This window comes from Abrus precatorius, unplaced genomic scaffold (genome assembly GCF_003935025.1).
Source record: "Abrus precatorius isolate BTA unplaced genomic scaffold, Abrus_2018 Scaffold4, whole genome shotgun sequence".
NCBI classification, from domain to species: domain Eukaryota; kingdom Viridiplantae; phylum Streptophyta; class Magnoliopsida; order Fabales; family Fabaceae; genus Abrus; species Abrus precatorius.
The window spans coordinates 8,997,062-9,018,709 of record NW_020874384.1 but is presented as its reverse complement, the minus strand read 5'-3'; the positions used below and the strand labels follow the sequence as shown (position 1 = coordinate 9,018,709).

General features: G+C 34.6%; 1 protein-coding gene across 3 annotated transcripts; it reads left to right on the top strand.

The window, feature by feature from the left end:
- Nucleotides 1-1,370: 1,370 nt before the first annotated feature.
- Nucleotides 1,371-5,676, top strand: LOC113865631. 3 transcript variants are annotated; one of them, XM_027500324.1, is made up of 10 exons: nt 1,380-1,499; nt 1,568-1,629; nt 1,705-1,768; nt 3,393-3,432; nt 3,922-3,978; nt 4,105-4,169; nt 4,256-4,319; nt 4,601-4,692; nt 4,780-5,010; nt 5,264-5,676. In XM_027500324.1, the coding sequence occupies exons 1-10, from the start codon at nt 1,464-1,466 to the stop codon at nt 5,396-5,398; spliced, it is 846 nt and encodes a 281-aa protein (XP_027356125.1). In that variant the 5' UTR covers nt 1,380-1,463; the 3' UTR covers nt 5,399-5,676. The 3 variants fall into 3 exon arrangements, with proteins under 3 accessions (XP_027356123.1, XP_027356125.1, XP_027356124.1); XM_027500322.1 differs by having other exon boundaries at nt 1,371-1,499; nt 3,922-4,169; XM_027500323.1 differs by having other exon boundaries at nt 3,922-4,169; nt 4,783-5,010.
- The last annotated feature ends 15,972 nt before the right edge of the window (nt 5,677-21,648 follow it).

The window sequence follows — 21,648 nt, the reverse complement described above, 5'->3', positions numbered from 1 at the left end:
TGCTGCGTTTTTCTTATTTGAGTATAACATCAAACACCATCCGTTGATATTATCCTTGATATTAGAGAAAAGGCAAATTAAATCTATCTGTAGTTAATTTGATTCTTGAAATTAAAATGGAATTATAGATCAATATAGTTTCTTACATCAATAAGTTGGCTAATTTCCTCTATAAATTTGATAAGGATCAGTTAATTGGTTATTGATGTTGAGAATAAAATTAATTAATATTCACCAACTAATAGATGTCAAAGCCAAAACTTGAATTGATTGGTGTTAATGTTATGAACATGTCGATTTTAGAAATGATATTTTCATTACATTGGTAATTCAAATAAACTTTTGATTTTAAAGAATGATTTGACGTATCAATACAATTTAACATAGTAAGTAATTATGTCTCGAGTATGTTTATATGGGTTTAATTCTTGCTCGCATGTGTTGAAAACATTTTGTTGAGAGAGACAAAATTAATTTTGGTTGTTTCTACACATAAAAAAAAGCAGTGATTTAATATTTTACACTTATAACTCACAAAATGTTGGGTAGTTATGATGTGCCTATTACTTATATTTTACTTATTATTTATGTAAGATTTCTCTACATTTTTAGGAGGATTAACCTAACACTGAAAGATAGAAGAGAGGTGAAAGTTGAGATAAACTATTGCGATATGCTAATCATTTATGTTATTGCACTGGTTATCGAGTGATATTAACAGTAATAAGAGCACAACTTACCGTAGAAAGGAAAAAGAGGAAAACATGCCCAGAAGTTATTTCTCTAAAATTTAAACACGGTGTATTTGTGAAGAGAAAATTTTAAATTTTATGTTATATAAGTTTTCCCTGCTTAAAATTAGAGTAGAATATAAACTAGCTCGTTGAAGTAATTTAAAAATTCCTCAACAGCATTTTTTTTTTAAGTGGAATAAGAATTTTTATTTGATCATTCAGTTCGATTTTTATGAAAAAAAAAACATTTAAGAAAAAAACACAAAAAGGACACCGAGTGAGAGAATTTCTTTTATATACATATTAACAAGAGATAGATTTCTATAATAATGGCCAACTGACATTGTACAAAAAATAATTATAAAAAAGATGAATCAATTCGTAGCATGAAATTCAGAGAGCCCGTTTGAAGACTTTTTAAATTCATCTTCTTTCCATCATTTATAATTTTACGAATATTTAAATATTTACTATGCAAAAATTTAATATTATTACCATATATTTTAAGCATTAATACAATGAATTTTACAATATTCAATTAGAAAAAACTGTTCAGAAATAATTTTAACCTATTTAGAAAATAAAGTTGAAACGCTGGCAATAAAACTGCGTTGTTAGCGAAATGGTTGTGCGGTTTGGTTTTGTCTGACAGGTCTAGAGTTCGAATCTAGCTTTTTCACAATTTGTGGATTTTTGAGTTCGTCGTTTTACTTCTTCAGCAGGGAAGGCATGGATTCAGATCGGAGCTCTTCAGGTGGCCGGAAGGTACTTAGAAACAGCGAATTCCTTTTTATGTGAAAGTATTTAGGTTGAAATTGACGTTCTCTGTTCAGGTCAAGTTCACCCCAAAAGCTCCACCAAACAGGAAGCCCAAACCCCCGGCATCAACCAAAACGTAAATTCCCTTTGAATTCCCAACAATGAATAATCCAAACAGTGGTGTCTGATTGTAGAAGTTGTTTCGATGCAGCGAAGCTAACGATGAACAAAACGAAGATACCGCACAGGCTCGAGCTCTTTTACGTCGTTGGAATGTAAGTCTCCGTTTTTTTGTTATTAATCGTCTATTTTCAAAGCTTCCATTTTATATTATCCTTAGTTTATACTTCACTTATACTTATAGCATAAACAATTTTTTTTTTTGGGTGTGTTTTTTCTCTTCGTTTTATCGCATATTAGTCTCTTTTCTCACCTTATATCTTTCTCAGTTGTGAGTATTTCTTTTACAAATTTATCGCACAAAAATTCTGTTTGGCCAATCAGAAAATCAGAATCAATTGCAGTGAAAATACTAATAGTAACTCACCCTAAAATTTTCCTACTTATACCCATTAGCCAAAAACAAGGGACGGCCTTTTGTAAGATAAAGAAAACGCAAAAGGTCAATTACGCAATTGTCCTTTCCTTCAAATGCTGGAAAACAACCTAAAACATAAATTATGTTCTTGTGTTGGAGACAGCGGATGGGAAAATTATTATTTCACGCCCCATTTAGGGTATGTAAAGGAGAAATGAGATAAATAAGGAAAAAAAATAGATATAATAGATGATATTATAGAAAGGGAAGAAAAATGTATTAAAAAATGAATATAGAAGAGAGTGTGAAAATATAAAAGTTGTAATGTATTATACAACTTTTCTCATTTCAAGATTTAGTTTTGCTGTGGTTTTAAAAAAAAAATTTAGGTTCACTTTTAATTGGTTTTGGAGATTTTTTTCATAGAGGAAGGGGTGGTTTTAATAAAATTATGACATTCGCATACGTGAATTATTTGGTGAAAACTAGCTGTCTATCCACACTCTTGTTTAACTACTATTTTTTTTTTTCCAATTCCTCAATTAACTATTTTTATTCAAACTTTAAAATATAAAGATTGCACTTTTTAATTTATCACAATTTGGAATTTATAACTAAATATAATCTTACCAATTTTCGGTGCACTGTTATAATGTGTGTATTTGAATTATGTTGTCTAATATTCAAAACAGTGGATAAAAAAAATCACAGAGAACTTAAAAAGGATTTTTTTCTCAAAAAGAAAAATCAATACCTAACATATTTGATAGCTTTTACAGCTAAAAGTTAATACAAAACAAACATGTATAACTACATGCTTGCTTTAGATCAATTTAGTTATTTTCTCTCCTTCCTTTATATGGGTTACTTTAGCGATGCCATCGTTCCATTCCTAAGATGCTGCAACATTAAGATTAATCAAGCTATAGCTACTAGTGGGATGTCGTGGCACCCAAAATCCTAAATAGAAAATACCATATTGCACGTGCTATGTATATTAATCAGAGCGGTATACTCCTATTCTCTAGGTACCTGACATGTGAAGTTGCAATTTTATACTGACTTTTACTTTTTATTTCTCGTCTCATAGAGAATAGTTAAACTGTTTGCTAGGGAACTTTCTCAAATTTTAATTTTATTAATCCTTACATAAGTTCCCAACAATATTGGCATTTGACACGATATCAATCTCAATGTCAATGGTTGTTATAAAGACAGCATGGATTTGACTCGGATAATTATCAGAAGGCTGCAATTGTTATGTTAAATGGACATGCTAACGAGGCTTTTTCTTTCCTTTTATGTTTTTCCCTTTTGCATACTGCACAAAAGCAATACTGATTTACTCTTCATATTTGCAGGAGAATATTGCAAGACGCGAGCCTAAAGTTGAAAGAAAATGTAAATTTCCGTTAGTTTTGCAAAACATTATTGCCCATCTGTTTTTGTAACCTTAAATGACAAAAGACATGGTTGCAAGTATGAAAGACATTGTAGAACATTGTTAATCACTCTATTTCATGATAGCTGCATTGCTTTTTGTCAACATTTGTGGTTGATGTTTAGGTTTTTGAAATTAAACATAGTCGCTGTGTTGGGAGAGGTAATTTAGTATCTGGTTGAAGGGAAAAACGTGTTATTAGTTTGAAACGAGTTATTTTACATTTAAATGGGTTCTTTTTGGCTTTCCAAAGAAGTTTCTTTGTTGGATATTAGACTTTTGTCTAAACCATTTCACCATGGAAAATATCTTAGACTGCATGAACATATCTTAGATTCACTTTAGTTGATTCTGTGTGTCCTGCTGACAATGATAAATTACCTTCACCTTCATAATTAACATTTTATTCATCTTGTTTGGTGCTTAGTTTTTGTATTTAAAACTTGCAGCCAGCGTGGAAGTTGCATTTGGTCCTGGAGGTTCATCATCTTCCCTCAGGACTTATGGTGCCACCAAGGGGGTCGAGAGTGGCACAAGCAGTGGCTCAGCGTCTAAATTTTTTACTAACGAGCAAATTGGTTTCAGACGTTCTTCAGCTGCTAATGAGGATCAAAATGATAGTTGTATAATAGATGTTACTGATGATAACATTAATGCATCAGCCCGGAAAATTAAAAGAGAGTACAAGGAACCATGGGTGAGAAATTGCCATCACTCTTCTATTCTCTTCTTATCAGCGTATCTTTCCCATTTAAGCATCTGAACCTTTTCACTAAACTACAGGATTATGACAACTCTTACTATCCTACTACTCTTCCTCTGAGGAAGCCGTATTCTGGAAATCCAGGTTTGCTCTCATATAAATGATTTCATAATAGAATTAATGCATGTTGGAGAATGATTACTTTTTTAAGAAATAATTACTTATTTTTCAAAAACAGTCTCAAGAAGCTGGCAAAAACAAGCTATCATAAACTGCACTAAACAAAAACTTAATATTCATCAACCTGACAGATACGAGATACTTTTAGACTGTCAAAGATATATTCTTAGTAAAAGTCAGTTCCAAAGGATTTTTTTTTTTTTTTTTTAAATTGACAGTCATGTGTTGATTTTTCATTCTGGTAGAAATTCTTGACGAGGAAGAATTTGGGGAAGCTGCTACCAGTGTGGAATATGATGAGAAATCTGTCAATCCTTCTGCAGAACTCGGGCTCTTGGTTAGTAGTCATAATGACATATATAAAAGTTATTGTCCATTCGTCATACAGCAGAAACTGTGATGTAATGCATAAATAATTTAACAGGAGAAGATTGAGCAACCAAAGATGGTTCTCTTTCAGCTTCCTATTCTGCCTTTGGCCAAGCAATCAGTGAATAATAAGGGGAAGGAGAAAGTTGGCACATTAACTGTGTCGGGAGAGGCCACAAAGTCAAAGGCGAGTGCCTTGGAAGAGTTGCCAACAGGGTATATGGGTAAAATGCAGGTATACAAGAGTGGAGCAATCAAATTAAAACTAGGAGAAACTATTTTCGATGTAAGTCCACCCGTTTTGTGAAATTTACAATTAGCATCACCACGCTTACCAACCCACCCATTTAATATTTGAGCATCTCTTTCTCAGTTTATTATATATACTAAATTAAGTGCATAGTCACTTTATTCTTCTCGGGTCAATCAATTTAATTTATGATAAAGTGGTAGATCCCGGGAAAAAAAAAATCTCATTCTTTTGTCTTGTAACTACAGTTATTGCATTTTATAACAATTTATTTTTCTTTCTCTCACAGGTGTCTCCAGGTTCGAAGTGTATATTTGCTCAGGCTTTTGTGGCGATAAACTTTGCAGAGAAACACTGCTGCGTTCTCGGCGAGCTTAACAAAAGGGTTGATGTAACTCCTGATCTTGATTCACTTGAATTATAAAACGCTTAAGATAATATGACTATGCTCCATCATATAGACAACTGGCTTATGTGAATATATGCGACTACAAAGTCATTGCCAATTCGCAAGTGCAAATTGGACACTAGACCTAGCATTTGACATTTACAAATTATCAAGCAGAAAGTTCACCACAAATTTTGTGTTATAGCTTAGCTGGAAGAATTAGCTCTGTTTGTGGCAAACTAAATCATTGACAACTGTCACAGTATTTCATTTGCTTCAACGGTTTTAATGATATATTTATATGCAAATTGTAGACAAGTAAATCAAGCCTTCTTTACTATACTCGTAACTTATTCGTGTTCATCAAGCTGAAGAAATTACAGAAAGTAATTGTAGTATCAAAGATTGTGGCTATTGAAAAAGCTGAATTACAAATACAAAGAATCTTGAAAGCTGTAAAATTGTTGGCACCGTTTATTTTGTGTGGTTATTAACAAAAGATATGGTTGCATCGTTCTGCACAACGCAGTATCAGATTGTATCATTTTGCGAAGCAAGAAATATTTGAAGCAAAAGTTATCTTCCTTTTCATGTGTGTTTTATATATTAACTGTTATTTGGATAACAAATTCGTATAAGAGCAACGGAGAGTGTCAATAAAGAAAAAGAGAAAAAAATATTGAGTATGTGAGAAATAAAAATGTTTTCACTAATTTAGACAGCTTATTTGAGAGAAAAAAAATGATAATGTTAATTTATAGAGCTTATGCGTTAACACTTTTATTATTGAAAATAAATTTGATTTGTGTATAATAATAACTTTTTGTTAGATAAATACTTTTGGGAAGAACTATGTAAGGACCTTGTAACCTTTGGTAGAAATAATGACTTAGGTGTTCTTAATTATACTCTAAAAGGATAGAGCTATAGGTTAAATAGAACAGTCATGTCATGGAGAGGACTATCAACATGGCAGATATGCTCTTTATTGACATAAATTAGGACATAATATATGTAAGGAGAGAACTACCCGTTAGATGGTGCTATCTTTGAAGGAGATATTACTCTTAAAAAGAGAGAGCTATCAATGAGGTAGAACTACTTTAGATTTTGGTTCTTTCATAAGTGACCCTCATGGTATTATATTGACATTTACTTTCATAATATTTTAAGAAACTTTTATCATTTAACTTTTATTTATGTGTACTTTATTTTATCACTTGTGATTGAAACAATATTCTTAATGATGTAAACTTATATACTTTTGACTATGACCAAACTTTTGAAAGAGTGGTTATAATGAATTTCTTTTAAAGTAATATGTTTTAAGTAAATTTTATAATTGTGAACTACTTGTACTATATTTGTTTTCCTTTCTTATTTATTGTAGTTATTATACTCTCGTTGAGTCTATGTGACTTATCCTCTTATTTATTTAACATTTATAAATCATCATATAATAGATTGCAAGTTTAACATCAGTCCATCCCAGTAGAATCTCTATTGGCAAGCCTTCATTGTTTGGGTGACCTTGACATTTTTCCTTTTCTTTTTGTTATGTTTTGGATATTTTGCAGTTTTTTAAGAGTTCGACTTTTTGTTTTGATATTATAATATGTTAGTTTGATTGGTTTTGATGAAGTTATAATATAGGTGAAAGTCTTTTATGATCATCAATATTATCTTTACGATTCTCTTCCTACCTAAGTTCAAGAATTTAAATCTCCACTCATCATGATTTAAATGATAAAGCTGTTCGGTATAATATTCACGGACATGCACAACTAAAGTGTCCATTTATTCATCATATAATACAAATAGAGTACAAGAAAATTCCTTACCCATTCTGTTTTCTTTGTCCATAACCTACATTCACTCACAAAATAAATTATATTCACACAACCCCTAATGAAAACCGGATGGAAGATCTCCACATGTATACAAAACAAAGAAGTTTCTAATTTTCAATACTATAAAATCACTTAGCACTCTCACCTATTTCCTCGCCCTACATCTTTGTCTTTCCCTCTACTATAAAGAACAAAACATTCAGTATCCTTTTACAAGCAAATGTCAAAATCATGGGGCTATCCAGATTTTTACTTGGCATCAGTTGCATGTGTCAACACTTCACGTTTTGTTTCTCACTCTCCTTTCTTTCTTCAATGGAGGTAGTTTTTATTAGGTTGCATGCAATGAAATCCAATCATATACACGATAAGGATTCAACTAGACATACAATGAGGACTCAACTAAACATACAGCAAGATCTCAGTCAAATATATAGAAAATCTCAACAAAGTTTCACACTATGGACTTCCCCATTACTTGTTAAGAAGAATCACATGATAAGAATAATGTATTGGATGTGGAGAGTCTCGGTTCAGCTGGGTGAAGACCATGATTTGCAATCTTTAGAGAGACAAGGCAAAGGAAATGAAATATAGAAAGATGAGGGAGGGTAAGAAGAGAGAAGAAGGTCAGAGCTTATAAGAATAGAGTGTTTTTAAAATGATAAATCGAAAGCTATCCCTAATACACACTCTTTTCATCCTTCACTGCATGCAAGGGATATTAGGCTTGGTTCCTTTTTGTTCTTTCTTCTCAATGGTGGAACCTTTTGGGCGTGTGGTGCAGCAGCAACATTAAGTTGATGACACCATAGGCGGCTATGTTTTAATTTTTCAATACCATTCACTTAGCTTAATGATTTGTGAGGCTTCATTAGGAGAGAAGAGTGCAGGAGTATTGTTATTTCAAGCCTGGGATAGGAGATTTAAAGTTGTTGGCACAAAGAGAGAGGGACACATTTAAGTGTAGGTGAGGGGTGCATTTAATGGAAGATCTACATTCCACTTTGCCAAGATCTTGGTTAAAAATCACGTCTCATCTTCCTAATGTATGTTTGCGTTTTGGCTGAATTAATACTTAGCAGACTGAGGATGGTATGTGAGTGGGATACACGTGTAAGTTGGAAAAAAAACCACCTAAATTGTGCCATGCATGGACAAGATGAAATTGGATGTTCCTTTGTTATATTATGGAAACTTTACGTATATGAAGGGAAAGATTTCAGCAATAGTTTTATAAGAAATTAGACGTTGTAGAGGTCCAAAGAAATTGAAGTTTTTCCAACGAGGTTGGACGTGGCTCCTCAAAGTGGCACTCACCTCCCCTTTACACAATTCATGATGGACTACCGGGACTTCACTTTTATGGAAGGAGAAAACTTAGTGTCATGCTAACCTAAATGTTACATAATTCACCAATGAGATTTAGTATAAAAAAGAAAATATTAGAAAGGATTTCATGTAATGTTAACTTAACAGAATTTTAAGGCACGAATGGTTTCTAACTACATCAAAACATAGGTGAATAGCAAGAGAAGTAATCAAGGCAAGTTAAATTCTAAAAATCAAAACATGTATATATGTATGTATAAGAAAGGAGATAATTTTTGGAGTGTTACAACAACTCTGTAAACCCTAACCATGCTTTGTGAAATTTGTTCTACAACAGACAATTACACAGACAATTGTCCCACATTGCAAGAAACGGACACCTCAGAAAGTAATCCTCAAGCATACACTACTAATATTTATATTAACAAATTCCCTTTTTAGTAGCCACAACAGCAACAAAGTTGGGATTTATCCTCCAATAGATACAAGTCAGGCTGGAAGAATAATCCAAATTTAAGGTGGGAAAATTCTGCACAACATCACAACCAACAACCCAACATTCCCTATCAATCCTACATTGCTAGAACAAGCAAGCCATATCAGCCACAACATGTGCAACTGTAGCAACATTAACCATTCTCATCACAAGCTGCTACACCCTCAAAGAATGAATCATCCTTAGAGGAACTCACAAGGCAAATGGCTATGAGTAACATCACCTGGAGACATTCTAGCACAACAAAAAAATAGAAGAAGCGGATAAGGAAATCTTGGAGACATTTAGAAAAGTGAAGGTCAACATACCCTTGTTGGACGCCATTAAACAAATTCCAATATATGCTAAATTTCTAAAGGACTTGTGCACTCACAGGAGACATTTGAAGGGTAATGAGAGAGTTAATATAGGAAGGAATGTGTCAACCTTGTTTGAAAAGCCAAAAACAATCATTCTTGAGAAATATGAAGACTCAGGAACATTCACCATTTCTTGCACCATAAGCAGTAACAAGTTTAAAAATGCTATGCTTGATTTAAGAGCGTCCATTAATGTTATGTCTTTATCTATTTTTACTTCTTTATCTCGGTCTTTTGCAACTTACAGGTGTTGTTATACAACTGGCCAACAGAAGCACAACCCACCCTGCAGAACTCATTAAGGACATGTTGATTTGAGTGAATAATCTCATTTTTCCTGCAGACTTCTACATATTGGATATGGAAGAAGGAGATTCATTAAATAGTGCAACACCCATCATCTTGGGTAGGCCTTTCTTAAAGACAGTTAGGACAAAAATTGATGTTCATGCTAGCACGATCACTATAGAATTTAGAGATAGCATGATTTATTTAAATATTCTGGATGCCATGAAATACCCTATTGAGGACCATTCGGTATTCCACATAGATTTGCTTACTAAACTTGTTGATAATAGCTTGTCTGAATTTTTAGGAGAATAAAATTTTCTTGATTTCTCTAACTGTACCAAAACATGTGCTTGTGATCTATGTAGTAGTTCTTCCATGTATAGTTCCTGTGCTGAAGGAGATGAATTTTTAACTGATAATTCTGCAAATTTTGATGTTGATGCAGCTACAAATTTCATGGAGTCAGAATGTAATAACTTGATTACAACAAGTACAAACATATTTGACCCTAGTGATTTGTATGTTATAGAAATTTCAGCAAACACCAATAACAGATTGCTTCCTTCTATAAAACAGTCACTCATATTAGAGTTGAAAATTTTGCCTGAACATTTAAAGTATGCTTACCTGGAGGTAGATGAGAAGCTCCTTGTCATTATTTCCACAAAGATTAGTGATGAACAAGAGAAAAAGCTACTAGAAGTCATTAGGAAGAATAAGAAGGCTATTAGGTGGTCACTTATAGATGTCCCTAGTATTAGCCTTTCCATGTGCATGCAAAAATTTTGTTAGAGGAAGGCGCTAAACTAGTAAGACAACCACAAAGGAGGTTGAACCATTTTGGATGTGGTGAATAAGAAAGTCACCAAACTACTACAAGCTGGCATCATTTATCCCATCTCAAACAGTACTAGGTCAGCCCTGTCTAAGTAGTGCCTAAGAAGTCTGGAATCACAGTTGTAAAGAATGAAAAGATACCCACAAGGGTTCAGAACACTTGGAGAGTTTGCATTGACTATTTTCAAATTAGCATTGCACCTGAGTGCCAGGAACTCGTCTTTGAGGTAAGGAGGGCTCTATTTTATCATTATATTATAGTATTTATTTTGTGCTCATAAAGCACTGTACATGAACATTTTATGAGAATATATGGTTGATATCTATTGTGTAAATAATGAATAAAAATATATTTGTTTGATTGTTTGGACTGATTGGTTATTAATCATATGATGAGTACTTAATGTGAAATATGATTAAACTTGCTGAGTGATTATTATGTGATTTTATGGAATATGTCTGAATGAAATGATATGATAAAGTATGAGACTAATCTGAAAGATGTAATAATTGTAACTACATTAATAAGGGTATGAGTGAAATGAATTTAGTCTAGAAGTGCTTTACTAAGCACGATTTTATGAATGAAAAAAGAGATAACTCTGAGAATGACCTTAAGTGTTAAATATGGATTGGACCTAGTGTGAATAGTTACAGAGATACACTAGGGATACAGAATTTAGAGACGATGAAAAACTGGGGAAAACGCTGTATGTATACACACTCTTTCTGAGAACGAATGTGTCACATGGCTTTACACTCATTTCCTGATTAGACTCCTGACTATACCTTTGCTAAGGGGCCCGATTATTGTATATGTTGTATCCGTGTGCATGAACTAACCGACGACTATTTACTTAGTTGAGTAAGACCTCAAAAAATGCTAGAGCCATTGATATTTGTGATCACAGTGCACTGGAAGTACATATTAGAATGAGAAAACATATAATAGAGAATAAATTGTGAATGATGGTGTGTGAATATGTCTGCAATATGAATTTAGTGTGAAAATGGATATATTGTATTTATACTATAAATTATGATTTCGTGATAAATGTTTTGTAAATGATAGAATAAAAGCTCATCCTTACTTATATTTTCAGGAAAATAGGATGACGGAGCCTCAAGGAAGAGTTAAGTTAATAGATAGCTCAGTACATAATAGGCTTAATTATGTATTTAATGCATATCATAAAGTATATTATTTTAAATTTTTTGTTTTTGTAGAAGATGAACCTAGAACTTTTGTTCTGTTAGAGATGGATTTATTTTGTAGTATTTCTTTTGATTTTCCTAGGAATAGAATACATGAGATCATGTGTATCTATATGTATAGTAATACTGTTAGAACTCCGGCAGCCCTCACTTATCTATTTATCTATCACGACCACGATCACCTTGGAAGACCGTCCAAATGGACTTTTGAGCGTGTTGTTGGTACAGAGGTCACAGCTGATTCAGGCAATCATTACATTGGATCAGACGATAATCTAGATTCGAAGGATTTGGCTGAGATAGACAGTTGGCATGAGGTTGATGAACAAGACTAGTTTTCAGTATTTGGTTATGTGAGAGACTACTCTAGGACTTGAATTGTATATATGATGTGATTATTTTGTTTATGTAAATATTATTTTAAGTCCTATATATTTTGACAAATAGTTTGTAAATTATTATATTTGATTTAAGGAATGCATGTTTTATTACAGTCTTTAAAAGTATTGTGTTCCATTTATATTGCACACATATGAAAAATTTTATTTACAACAAATCTATTTATAAAGTAACTTTTATTTACTTGTTATAATGAGATTAATAAATCCTGCTTTGTGATATTTATTATCAATTATTGTTATTGTCGTACCGTTAATAATACAAATTATGGAAATTTTGTATAAATAATTATATCTTAAAGAAAACTTCATTGATTCATCATAATAAATCCTATTATATGCAAAAATTCATATTTTACCTCAAGTTATAAAGGATGAAATATACATTGTACGGATTTAAAATTTTAGGGTGTTACACAACTAATCTAGTATCCCAAGAATAAGAAATCTAACACATCAAGCTAGTACATTAAAGAAGCGTTGTGTGAGAGGCAACTCATAGTTCTTTATATTTTTTCTTTCATTTTTATAACAAATCTACATAATTCTGAGTTTTGAAGCTGCAAATAATTGATATCAAAGTAGTCATTATCCATGTTAAAAGGAGGCATGCTCAAGCTGTAAGTGATGGACACTTTTTGGAACAATTACTTTCTATGGAGAAAGTGATGACACACAAGTGTTTTTTATTCTGCATAATGCGCATTACTACTTTCAGTAGTTATAGTAAGCACGCCCAACTTAGGTATGAACCTCACTTTCTGGAACAATCACTTTCAATGATCAAAGTGATGACGTCCAAACTTTTTGAACAAAAAAAGGTGCGCGTAATCACTATCAGTGCTCATAGTAGCCACACGTACCCCTTTGATTTTTTTAAAAGAGTTGGCCTCTTTGGAATGCTCATTATTAGTGTTCATAGTGGTCGTGTGCATACCTCTGAGCCTTTGAAAGGGTGCGCGTGATCTCTATCACTGTCCATAGTAACCACACACACTATACTCATCTCAGAAGCCTCTTTGAAATGCTCACTTTCAGCGTTCATAGTGCTTACGCACCTCATGCCTATATAAGCGCTCATAGTGACAACACCCAAAAGCACCCCCAAAACTTAGAACTCTCTCTTCTCTCTCCTTCTCCATTTTTTTTTAATTTTCATTCTCACATTCTGCACTTTTTCTGAGTGGATCTCTGCTCTTTGATTAATGGAATTCACCATTTTCTACACTCTAATTCCAGGTAACCCTCCAATTTTTGAATTCTTATATTAGGATTCTTGTAGATAATTGGAAAAAATTAGGGAAAACTTATAGACCTTAAATTGATAAATTATTGCTATAATTTCTTACTTAGTTGAGTGATTTGGACATAATGTGGTTGATTGCATGCATGAAAATAAGAACTCGTTGTTGCATTGAGTATATTTTGAATTGTGTTTTGCTATTTGTATATTCTCACCATTAGATTTCACTTTGCAATCCTAAGAAATTTGTTCAATGAATTTTAATTGCATTATGCTGTGTTATTTCACCCTTTTTGGTTGAAACTAAATGTTATATTGCCTCTTTTGCATGCTTAATGGATTTTGCTAAGTGCCTATTTAGGATGCAAAGTAGTTATGGACTGCTATGTTGCTCTACACCCATTTTTTCTACATAATTAAGGTTCCACAGTCTCTGTATAATTGCACACACACACTCCATCATGCACAATTGATGGCTCATATTTTGTTCCCACATTTATAGTATTAGTGTATCCTTTACATATCTTTTCATTCCCTTATTTCTTCCATTTAGTGTGTTTTTGCATTTTGCACTTTAATTAGGAATTTCTTGTAAATACTCACGTTTTGCATTTCTGACCTTTGTTCACTAATTTGGTCATAACTTTTTCTGTAGATATCCTTTTTGGTTGATTCTTTTTACATTGGATTCATTACTTCCGGGGGCTTCAATTTGGATATTTGGATCATACTATTTGGAGTTTGGAGATATTTTCTATGATTTTTAGAAATTTAGACTATTAGTTTGACTTTTTGTATTGATTTTGTTTTGTCTTTCTTTTTCCGGTTTTGTTGAATTTATTTTTGGCTCAGTCTTAGCCCATTTATCTTATTCTTTTAGGACTAGTATTTATAGAGGTCAGGGGCTGATTTGGAAGGACCCTTAATTCATTTTTTTCATTTTTCCAATTTTTTAGAACTTTTCCGCTTCCAATAAACTCTCATTTTTTTACCCATTCGTCTTCTTCTCTTGCACCTTTTCACTTTGAATTTGTGTTCCTCTGCTTTTACAATTGAAAGACATTTAAGTTTCTGTAATTTCAAGACGTTTTCTTCTACGTTTCTCACTCAATTACGTTGTCAAAGTCTGGATTGCACTTGTTCAATATGATTGTGATTTCTCCGAGTTTGTTTTATGACCTTACATATTTGCAATTGCATAGAAAGGATGATTCAATTGGATTATGCCTCTTGTTCTTGATCGTATAACAAGCAATTGATTAATTGATTGTTGTCCAAAAGAGATTTAAATGAATTCGGTTTAATCACTTACGTTTGTGTTTTGTGTGTTCTGGATCTTTGATTGTGTTTGATCATTCTCGGATTTGATTTACTTGCAATTTAATTCTCTGCAATTGCAATTTAATCACAAAACTCCCCCAAACATACAACTCTTTTATGCATAATTGATATTGAAACAATGTGCATCTGCATCCTTGTGAGAGATGACCTAGCTTGCTCCCTAAACTGCATATTTTTATGAGGAATCTAGTTACTTTTGATACCTGTGCGATAAGGATATCAAAATTGGCGCGTTGTCGGGGATGCATTTCGTATTGTTTTGATTTAATGGTGCATTGTGTTTTCTGCATTCTGTGTTTGAAAAATTTTGTGTTCGATAAAAAGAAAAAAAAATATTATGTGTAGATTCAATTGTTCTGTAGTCTGTGTGTTGTATTGTATTATGTATTATACATTGTGTTAATCTGTGTTCTGTGAATTGTGTTGATTGCATTTGATTTGATTGTTTTGTTCTATCGTCTGTCATCTGTGTTCTGTATTTAGTGTATTGTATTATGTGTTCTGTTGAATTAATAGTTGCATATGTTTGTGTATTTCATGATGTATATGTATGTGGTTTGATTCGTGCTGAGTGTGTGATTAAGTCCAATAGATTTGTGATACCATATTGTGTATGTTGTATTTCATTGCATGCTGAAAATAGAAATATGAAAACAGAGTAGTAGTAGAAATAGTTTTTCCCTTGCTGATTGCACTATTCATCCAATTTTGAAAAATTCCAAAAAAATAGTTAGAGGTTGAATTTTGATCTGAATTTTTGTATCCAGATTTCATTTAGTGTCTATTAGTGTGTAGAGCTGGTAGATTTGAAAAAGCATTTATAGAAATAGATATACACTTTGGTAGTGAAGAAAAATTTTGTGAAACTTAAAAGTGTCATAACTTTTGCTAGGAATGTCAGAATTTAACCCACCACACATGACTTTCAAAAATTGCATGTTTTCCAAAAGTTTTTTAGTTTTTTGCATTTATTGACCTATTTTATTTATTTATTTTGAGCTTCTAGTTTCCATACCAAATCAATTCAAAAAATTCTAAAAATTTTTGTGGTGTCATATTATAGCATATATAGATTTATCAAGGTCTTACTTCTATCATATCTTGCATTTTGATGGTACTTGCTTTGTTGACTGCTTCTGTCCACTCAGGAATTGTGTGTTGTTCTTTGTGATTCTAACCTTACATGACCAGATCTAATCCAGGCATATTGCATTCATTTGACCCTGAGATTGAGAGAACGAGATTGAGGCCTTTGAAATTGAGGAAAGAGCACAACACTACTCATCGTTAGTTTACTTCAGAGTCAAGCAACATGGCAAACAACTAGGAGATGACCTTGAAGGAGCTTGTTGCCCCTGATGTTGGCCACTAGCCATTGTGCATTCAGATACCACAATTACAAGAAGGAGTAGCAAGTTATGAACTGAAGTCTGGTCTTATTCATTTACTTCCTAAATTCCGTGGTCTTGCAGGAGAGGATCCACATAAGCATTTGATGGAGTTTCATGTAGTTTGTTCTACCATGCGGCCAGTGGATGTGCCTGAGGATTTTGTGAAGATGAAGGCATTCCCATTCTCATTATGTGATATGGCCAAAGATTGGATGTACTTGCAACCAACACCAATTTCTACATGGAGTGACATGAAGAGGAGATTCTTAGAGAAATTCTTTCCTACATCCAGAACAGCAACAATAAGGAAAGAAATTAGTGGCATTAGACAGCTGCTAGGAGAGAGCTTATATGAGTATTGGGAGAGGTTCAACAAATTGTGTTCAACCTACCCAAATCATTAGATAAATGAGCAGCTATTGATTCAATGCTTTTATGAAGTGTTGATGCCTATGGAGCGCAACATGATTGATGCAGCCAGTGGAGGTGCCTTGATGGATAAAACTCCAGCAGCTGTAAGATATTTGATCTCCAACATGGTAGAAAACTCTCAGCAATTCAGTTCTAGAAACCTGACTACCAGAGCTGTACATAAGGCAACCACAAGCAGTGTTGCTGCAGTTGATAACCAAAGGTTGGAAAACAAACTTACAGAATTAACTTCCTTGGTAAGGCAATTGGCCCTAGGCCAGGCAGTTCCACCGATCCAGCAAATATGTGGTATTTGTGCAAGTGACCATTATACAGATTCTTGTCCTTAGCTGCAGGAGACAACACAATCTTCTCATATGGTGGCAGACATACACCCTCCTTATCAGAGCCACCTGCAGCAACCTCACCAGCAATATAATCCTTTCTCTCCTACATATAATCTAGGGTGGAGAAATCATCCCAATCTGAGGCATGGTCCACCAGCACCACAACCACAACAACAAAAGTATGCTTATCCACAACAGCTTGCACATCCTTCCTACCACCAGCCAATACACCACCCTATGCAGCAGCAGCCGCCAAAGTACTTGCCCCCTCCCTTGAGACACCAGTAGCCTGCATAGCAAAATCAAGCTCAACAATAACCTTTTCTACAGCCCAGCAGTGAACCTTCCTTGGAGCAGTTGATGAGTCAGATGGCCACTCAAAGTCTGCAGTTTCAGTAAAACGTTTCAGCCACCATTCAGGATTTACAGACCCAAAATGGATAGCTGGCAACCTCAGTGAATAATTTACAGCAACAAGGGTTTGGAGCACTTCCTTCTCAGCCTGTAGTTAATCTAAAAGGTAATGTGAGTGCTATTACTTTGAGAAGTGGCAAGGAACTAACCAATTGTCCAGTGCAGGCAAGTGAAGGTAGTGGAAGTGAAGAGGGGGTCTGAGATAATTCTGTACAGCAGCAGCAGCAGATTCCCCTTCCTTTCCCATCTAGAGTTCCTTCATCAAAGAAAGTAGAAATAGACCAAGAGTTGCTAGATACCTTCAAAAAGGTGGAGATTAATATTCCTTTGCTGGATGCCATTAAACAGATTCCTCGTTATGCAAAATTCTTGAAGGAGCTTTGTACTTATAAGAGGAACTTGAAGAAGAGGAAAGTCTAGACAGTTTCATCCTTGTCCCAGTCTAGCCTTCCACAGAAATATGGTGAACCAGGAACTTTCTCTATTCCCTGCACAATTGGAGAGTCCTCTTTTGCTAGTGCTTTGCTGGATTTGGGAGCTTCTATCAATGTTATGCCATCAGCTGTATATAAGATGTTGCATTTGGGAGATTTGAAACCAACCAACGTCATTATTCAGTTAGCAAACCGAAGCACAGCTGAGCCCTTGGTAGTGCTTGAAGTCGTGTTGGTAAATGTTAACCAATTGACTTTTCCAGCTGATTTTTACATTCTTGATATGCAGGATGAGAACTCGACTTTGATTCTGCGTAGACCATTCTTAATGACTACGAAGACCGAGATTGATGTCCATACAGGCACACTGACCATGGAGTTTGCAGATGACATAGTTCACTTCAATATTTTTGATGCCATGAGACATCTAGCTGAGAGCCATTTGATGCTTTCTGAGTGTTCTGATTTTTCTATTTTTCTAGTTGATGTATTGGATAGAAATGTTGTTTTTGATTCTGATTCTAATGTTGATTGTGATTCTGATATTGTTGTAGATGCTGTTGATGTAGATGTAGATTTAGATTTAGATTTAGATTTTGATTTGTCTTAGTTTTCAGATTTAGATTTAGATGTTTTACCACAGCACCTGTGATAGTGGCATTTGTCCCATTTGTGCTGAGATTAATATTGCCATATCTTTTGTTGTTTTACCTTCCATTGCAGGTGCAGATCCAGATTCTGTGATATCTATGGCTGCTGCAGCCCCACAACCTCTATTATCAATTATTCAGCAACCACATTCATTAGAGTTGAGCCCTCTGCCAAAGCACCTTAAATATGTTTATCTGGATGCAGAGTAGAGGTTCCCAGTGATTATATCCAGCAGCCTTCTGGAGGACCAGAAGGAGAAGCTGCTGCAAGTCCTAAAGGTGCACAAGAAAGCCATCAGTTGGACATTGAATGACATTCCTGAAATTAGTCCGGCTGTATGTATGCATATGATTCACTTGAAGGATGAGTCTAGGCCAGTGAGACAGCCTCAAAGAAGACTCAATCCTAACATTCTGGATGTAGTGAAGAAGGAGGTGACCAAGCTACTGATGGCTGGAATCATCTACTCCATTTTTTATAGTACATGGGTTTCACCTGTCCAAGTGGTGCCTAAGAAGTCTGAGATTACTGTTGTGCAAAACCAGGATAATGAGATGGTTCCCACCCGAGTTGCTAACAAATGAAGACTGTGTATTGACTATAGGCGACTCAACTAGGCTACTAGAAAGGACCACTTCCCTCTCCTATTCATTGATCAGGTCCTTGAGAAGTTAGCAGGTAAATCTCATTATTGTTTTCTAGATGGTTTTTCTGGTTACATGCAGATTCATATTGCTCCTGAGGACCAACATAAGACCACTTTCACCTGTCCTTTCAGCACTTTTGCCTATAAAAGGATGTCATTCGGCCTATGCAATGCACCTGCTACTTTTCATAGGTGTATGTTGAGTGTCTTTTTATTCATGTCTGCATAGCTTAACCAGGGTGTTAGAAAGATGTCTTGAAACTAACCTTGTGCTTAATTATGAGAAATGTCACTTTATGGTAAATAAAGGTGCAGTTTTAGGACATCTTATTTCTGAGAGGAGAATACAGGTTAATAAGGCAAAAATTAATGTTATTTCCTCTCTGTCTTACCCCGCGTCCGTGCAGGAGGTGCGTTCTTTCCTTGGACATGTAGTTTCTATAGGCGATTTATCAGAGACTTTAGCACCATTGCTCTGCCACTGTTCAGTCTTCTGCAGAAAGACGTACCGTTCTTATTCACTGATTCGTGTAAGGAGGCATTTGAGGAGGAGATTCACCACAACACCTATCATGCAGCCACCAGATTGGGAGCTCCCCTTTGAGTTGACGTGTGACGCCTCTGACTTTGCACTAGGAGTTGTATTATCTCAGAGAGTTGGTAAATTTTTACATGTTATTGATTATGCCTCTAGAACTCTTGATGCAGCTCAGATAAATTATATTTGCATTAGATAAATTCCGTTCTTATCTGCTTGGCTCCAAAATAACTGTCTTTACAGATTATGCTACACTAAAATTCCTATTAAAGAAGCCAGATGTGAAACCTAGATTGATTAGATGGATGCTTCTTCTGCAGGAGTTTGATATTGAGATAAAAGACAGGAGTGGTGTGTTGAATCAAGTTGCTGATCACTTGAGTCGTATTGAAGGGACTGTTAACCTTTTACCTATTCGTGATAGTTTTCCTGATGATTATTTATTTGCTCTGAACTCTAGAGATTATGTACCCTGGTTTGCTGATATTATGAATTATTTGGTTACTTCTGTTGTACCTCCTGATGCATCTAGATCCCAGGTTGATAAACTGAAAAGTAATGCTAAATATTATGTCTGGGATTGTTCATATCTGTGGAAGTTTTATAATGACTAGGTTATCCGTCGATGTGTCCCTGACCATGAATTTCAAGACATTTTGCATTTTAGTCATGACACATCTATAAGAGGCAATTTTAGATCGTAGAGGACAGTCAGGAGAGTATTAGACATCGGATTCTATTGGCCCACCGTTTTCAGAGATGCAGTCAGTTTTTCTGAGAGCTGTGAGATATGTCAGAAGGCGGGAGGGACTATTATTAGGAGACATGAGATGCCTCAGCAGCCCATTATTTTCTGTGAGGTCTTTGATGTTTGGGGCATCGATTTTATGTTCCTTTTCCTGTTTCTGCTGGCTATTCTTACATATTGTTTGCTGTTAATTATGTGTCTAGATGGGTGGAGGCAAAGGCCACCAGAACTAATGATTCTAAAGTTGTTTCAGATTTTCTCCGTACTTATATATTTTGCAGGTTCAGTGTGCCTAAGGCTGTCATCAGTGACTAGGGGAGTCACTTATGTAACAAGACCATTGCAGCATTGTTCCAGAAGTATGGGGTTACACATAGAGTTACTACACCATATCATCCCCAAACTAATGGGCAAGTTGAGGTATTCAACAGGGAAGTCATACACCTGTTGCAAAAGTTAGTACACCCGAACAGGAAAGACTGGAGTAAGTTTCTGGATGATGCTCTCTGGGCTCAGAGGACAGCTTATCAGACACCATTAGGCATGTCTCCATTTCGAGTGGTGTTTGGTAAAGCATGCCACCTTCCAGTGAAAATTGAGCATCGATCATATTGGGCTGTGAAGAGTTGTAACTTGACACTTGAGCAGGCTGGAATTGAAAGGAAGCTCCAACTTCAGAAGCTTGATGAAATACGCCTGCAAGCCTATAAGAATTCTAGATTGTATAAAAAGAAAGTTAGGAGATTTCGTGATACACATATTCTAAGGAAAGAGTTCTTTGTAGGTCAGAAAGTGTTATTGTTTAACTCTCAGTTGAAATTGATTGCAAGCAAGCTTCAATCTAGATGGGATGGACCTTTTGTGATTACTCATGTTTTTTCCCATGGTGCAGTTGAGATTCAGGATGAAGCTACTGGCAGGACTTTTAAAGTCAATGGTCATCAGCTGAAACTATTCCAAGAGAGCAGACTAGTGGAGCTGGCTCAGAACATAGTTGATCTATCCTTAGTGGAGCCTACTTTTATGGAGGATGTGTCTACATAGGCAGTCAGAGTTTAGAGCATTGTTTTCTTTGACCTTTGTTTCTTTCCTTATACTTTCCTTTACATTTTCATGTATATTTTACACTTTATTCTTGGACTGTTTGCATGTTTTGCATTTTCTATTTCTTTTTCCCACATTGCGGACAATGTTTGGTTTAAGTGTGGGGGAGGGAGTATTCCTTAGCATATTTTTCATTGGATTCCCTTGCTTTTAAATTCCATTTATGTGAGCAACTTTTCATTTACCATTCTTAGTTGAAAGTTTCATAACTTGATAGATGTGTTTCTTGCATTTTGAGTT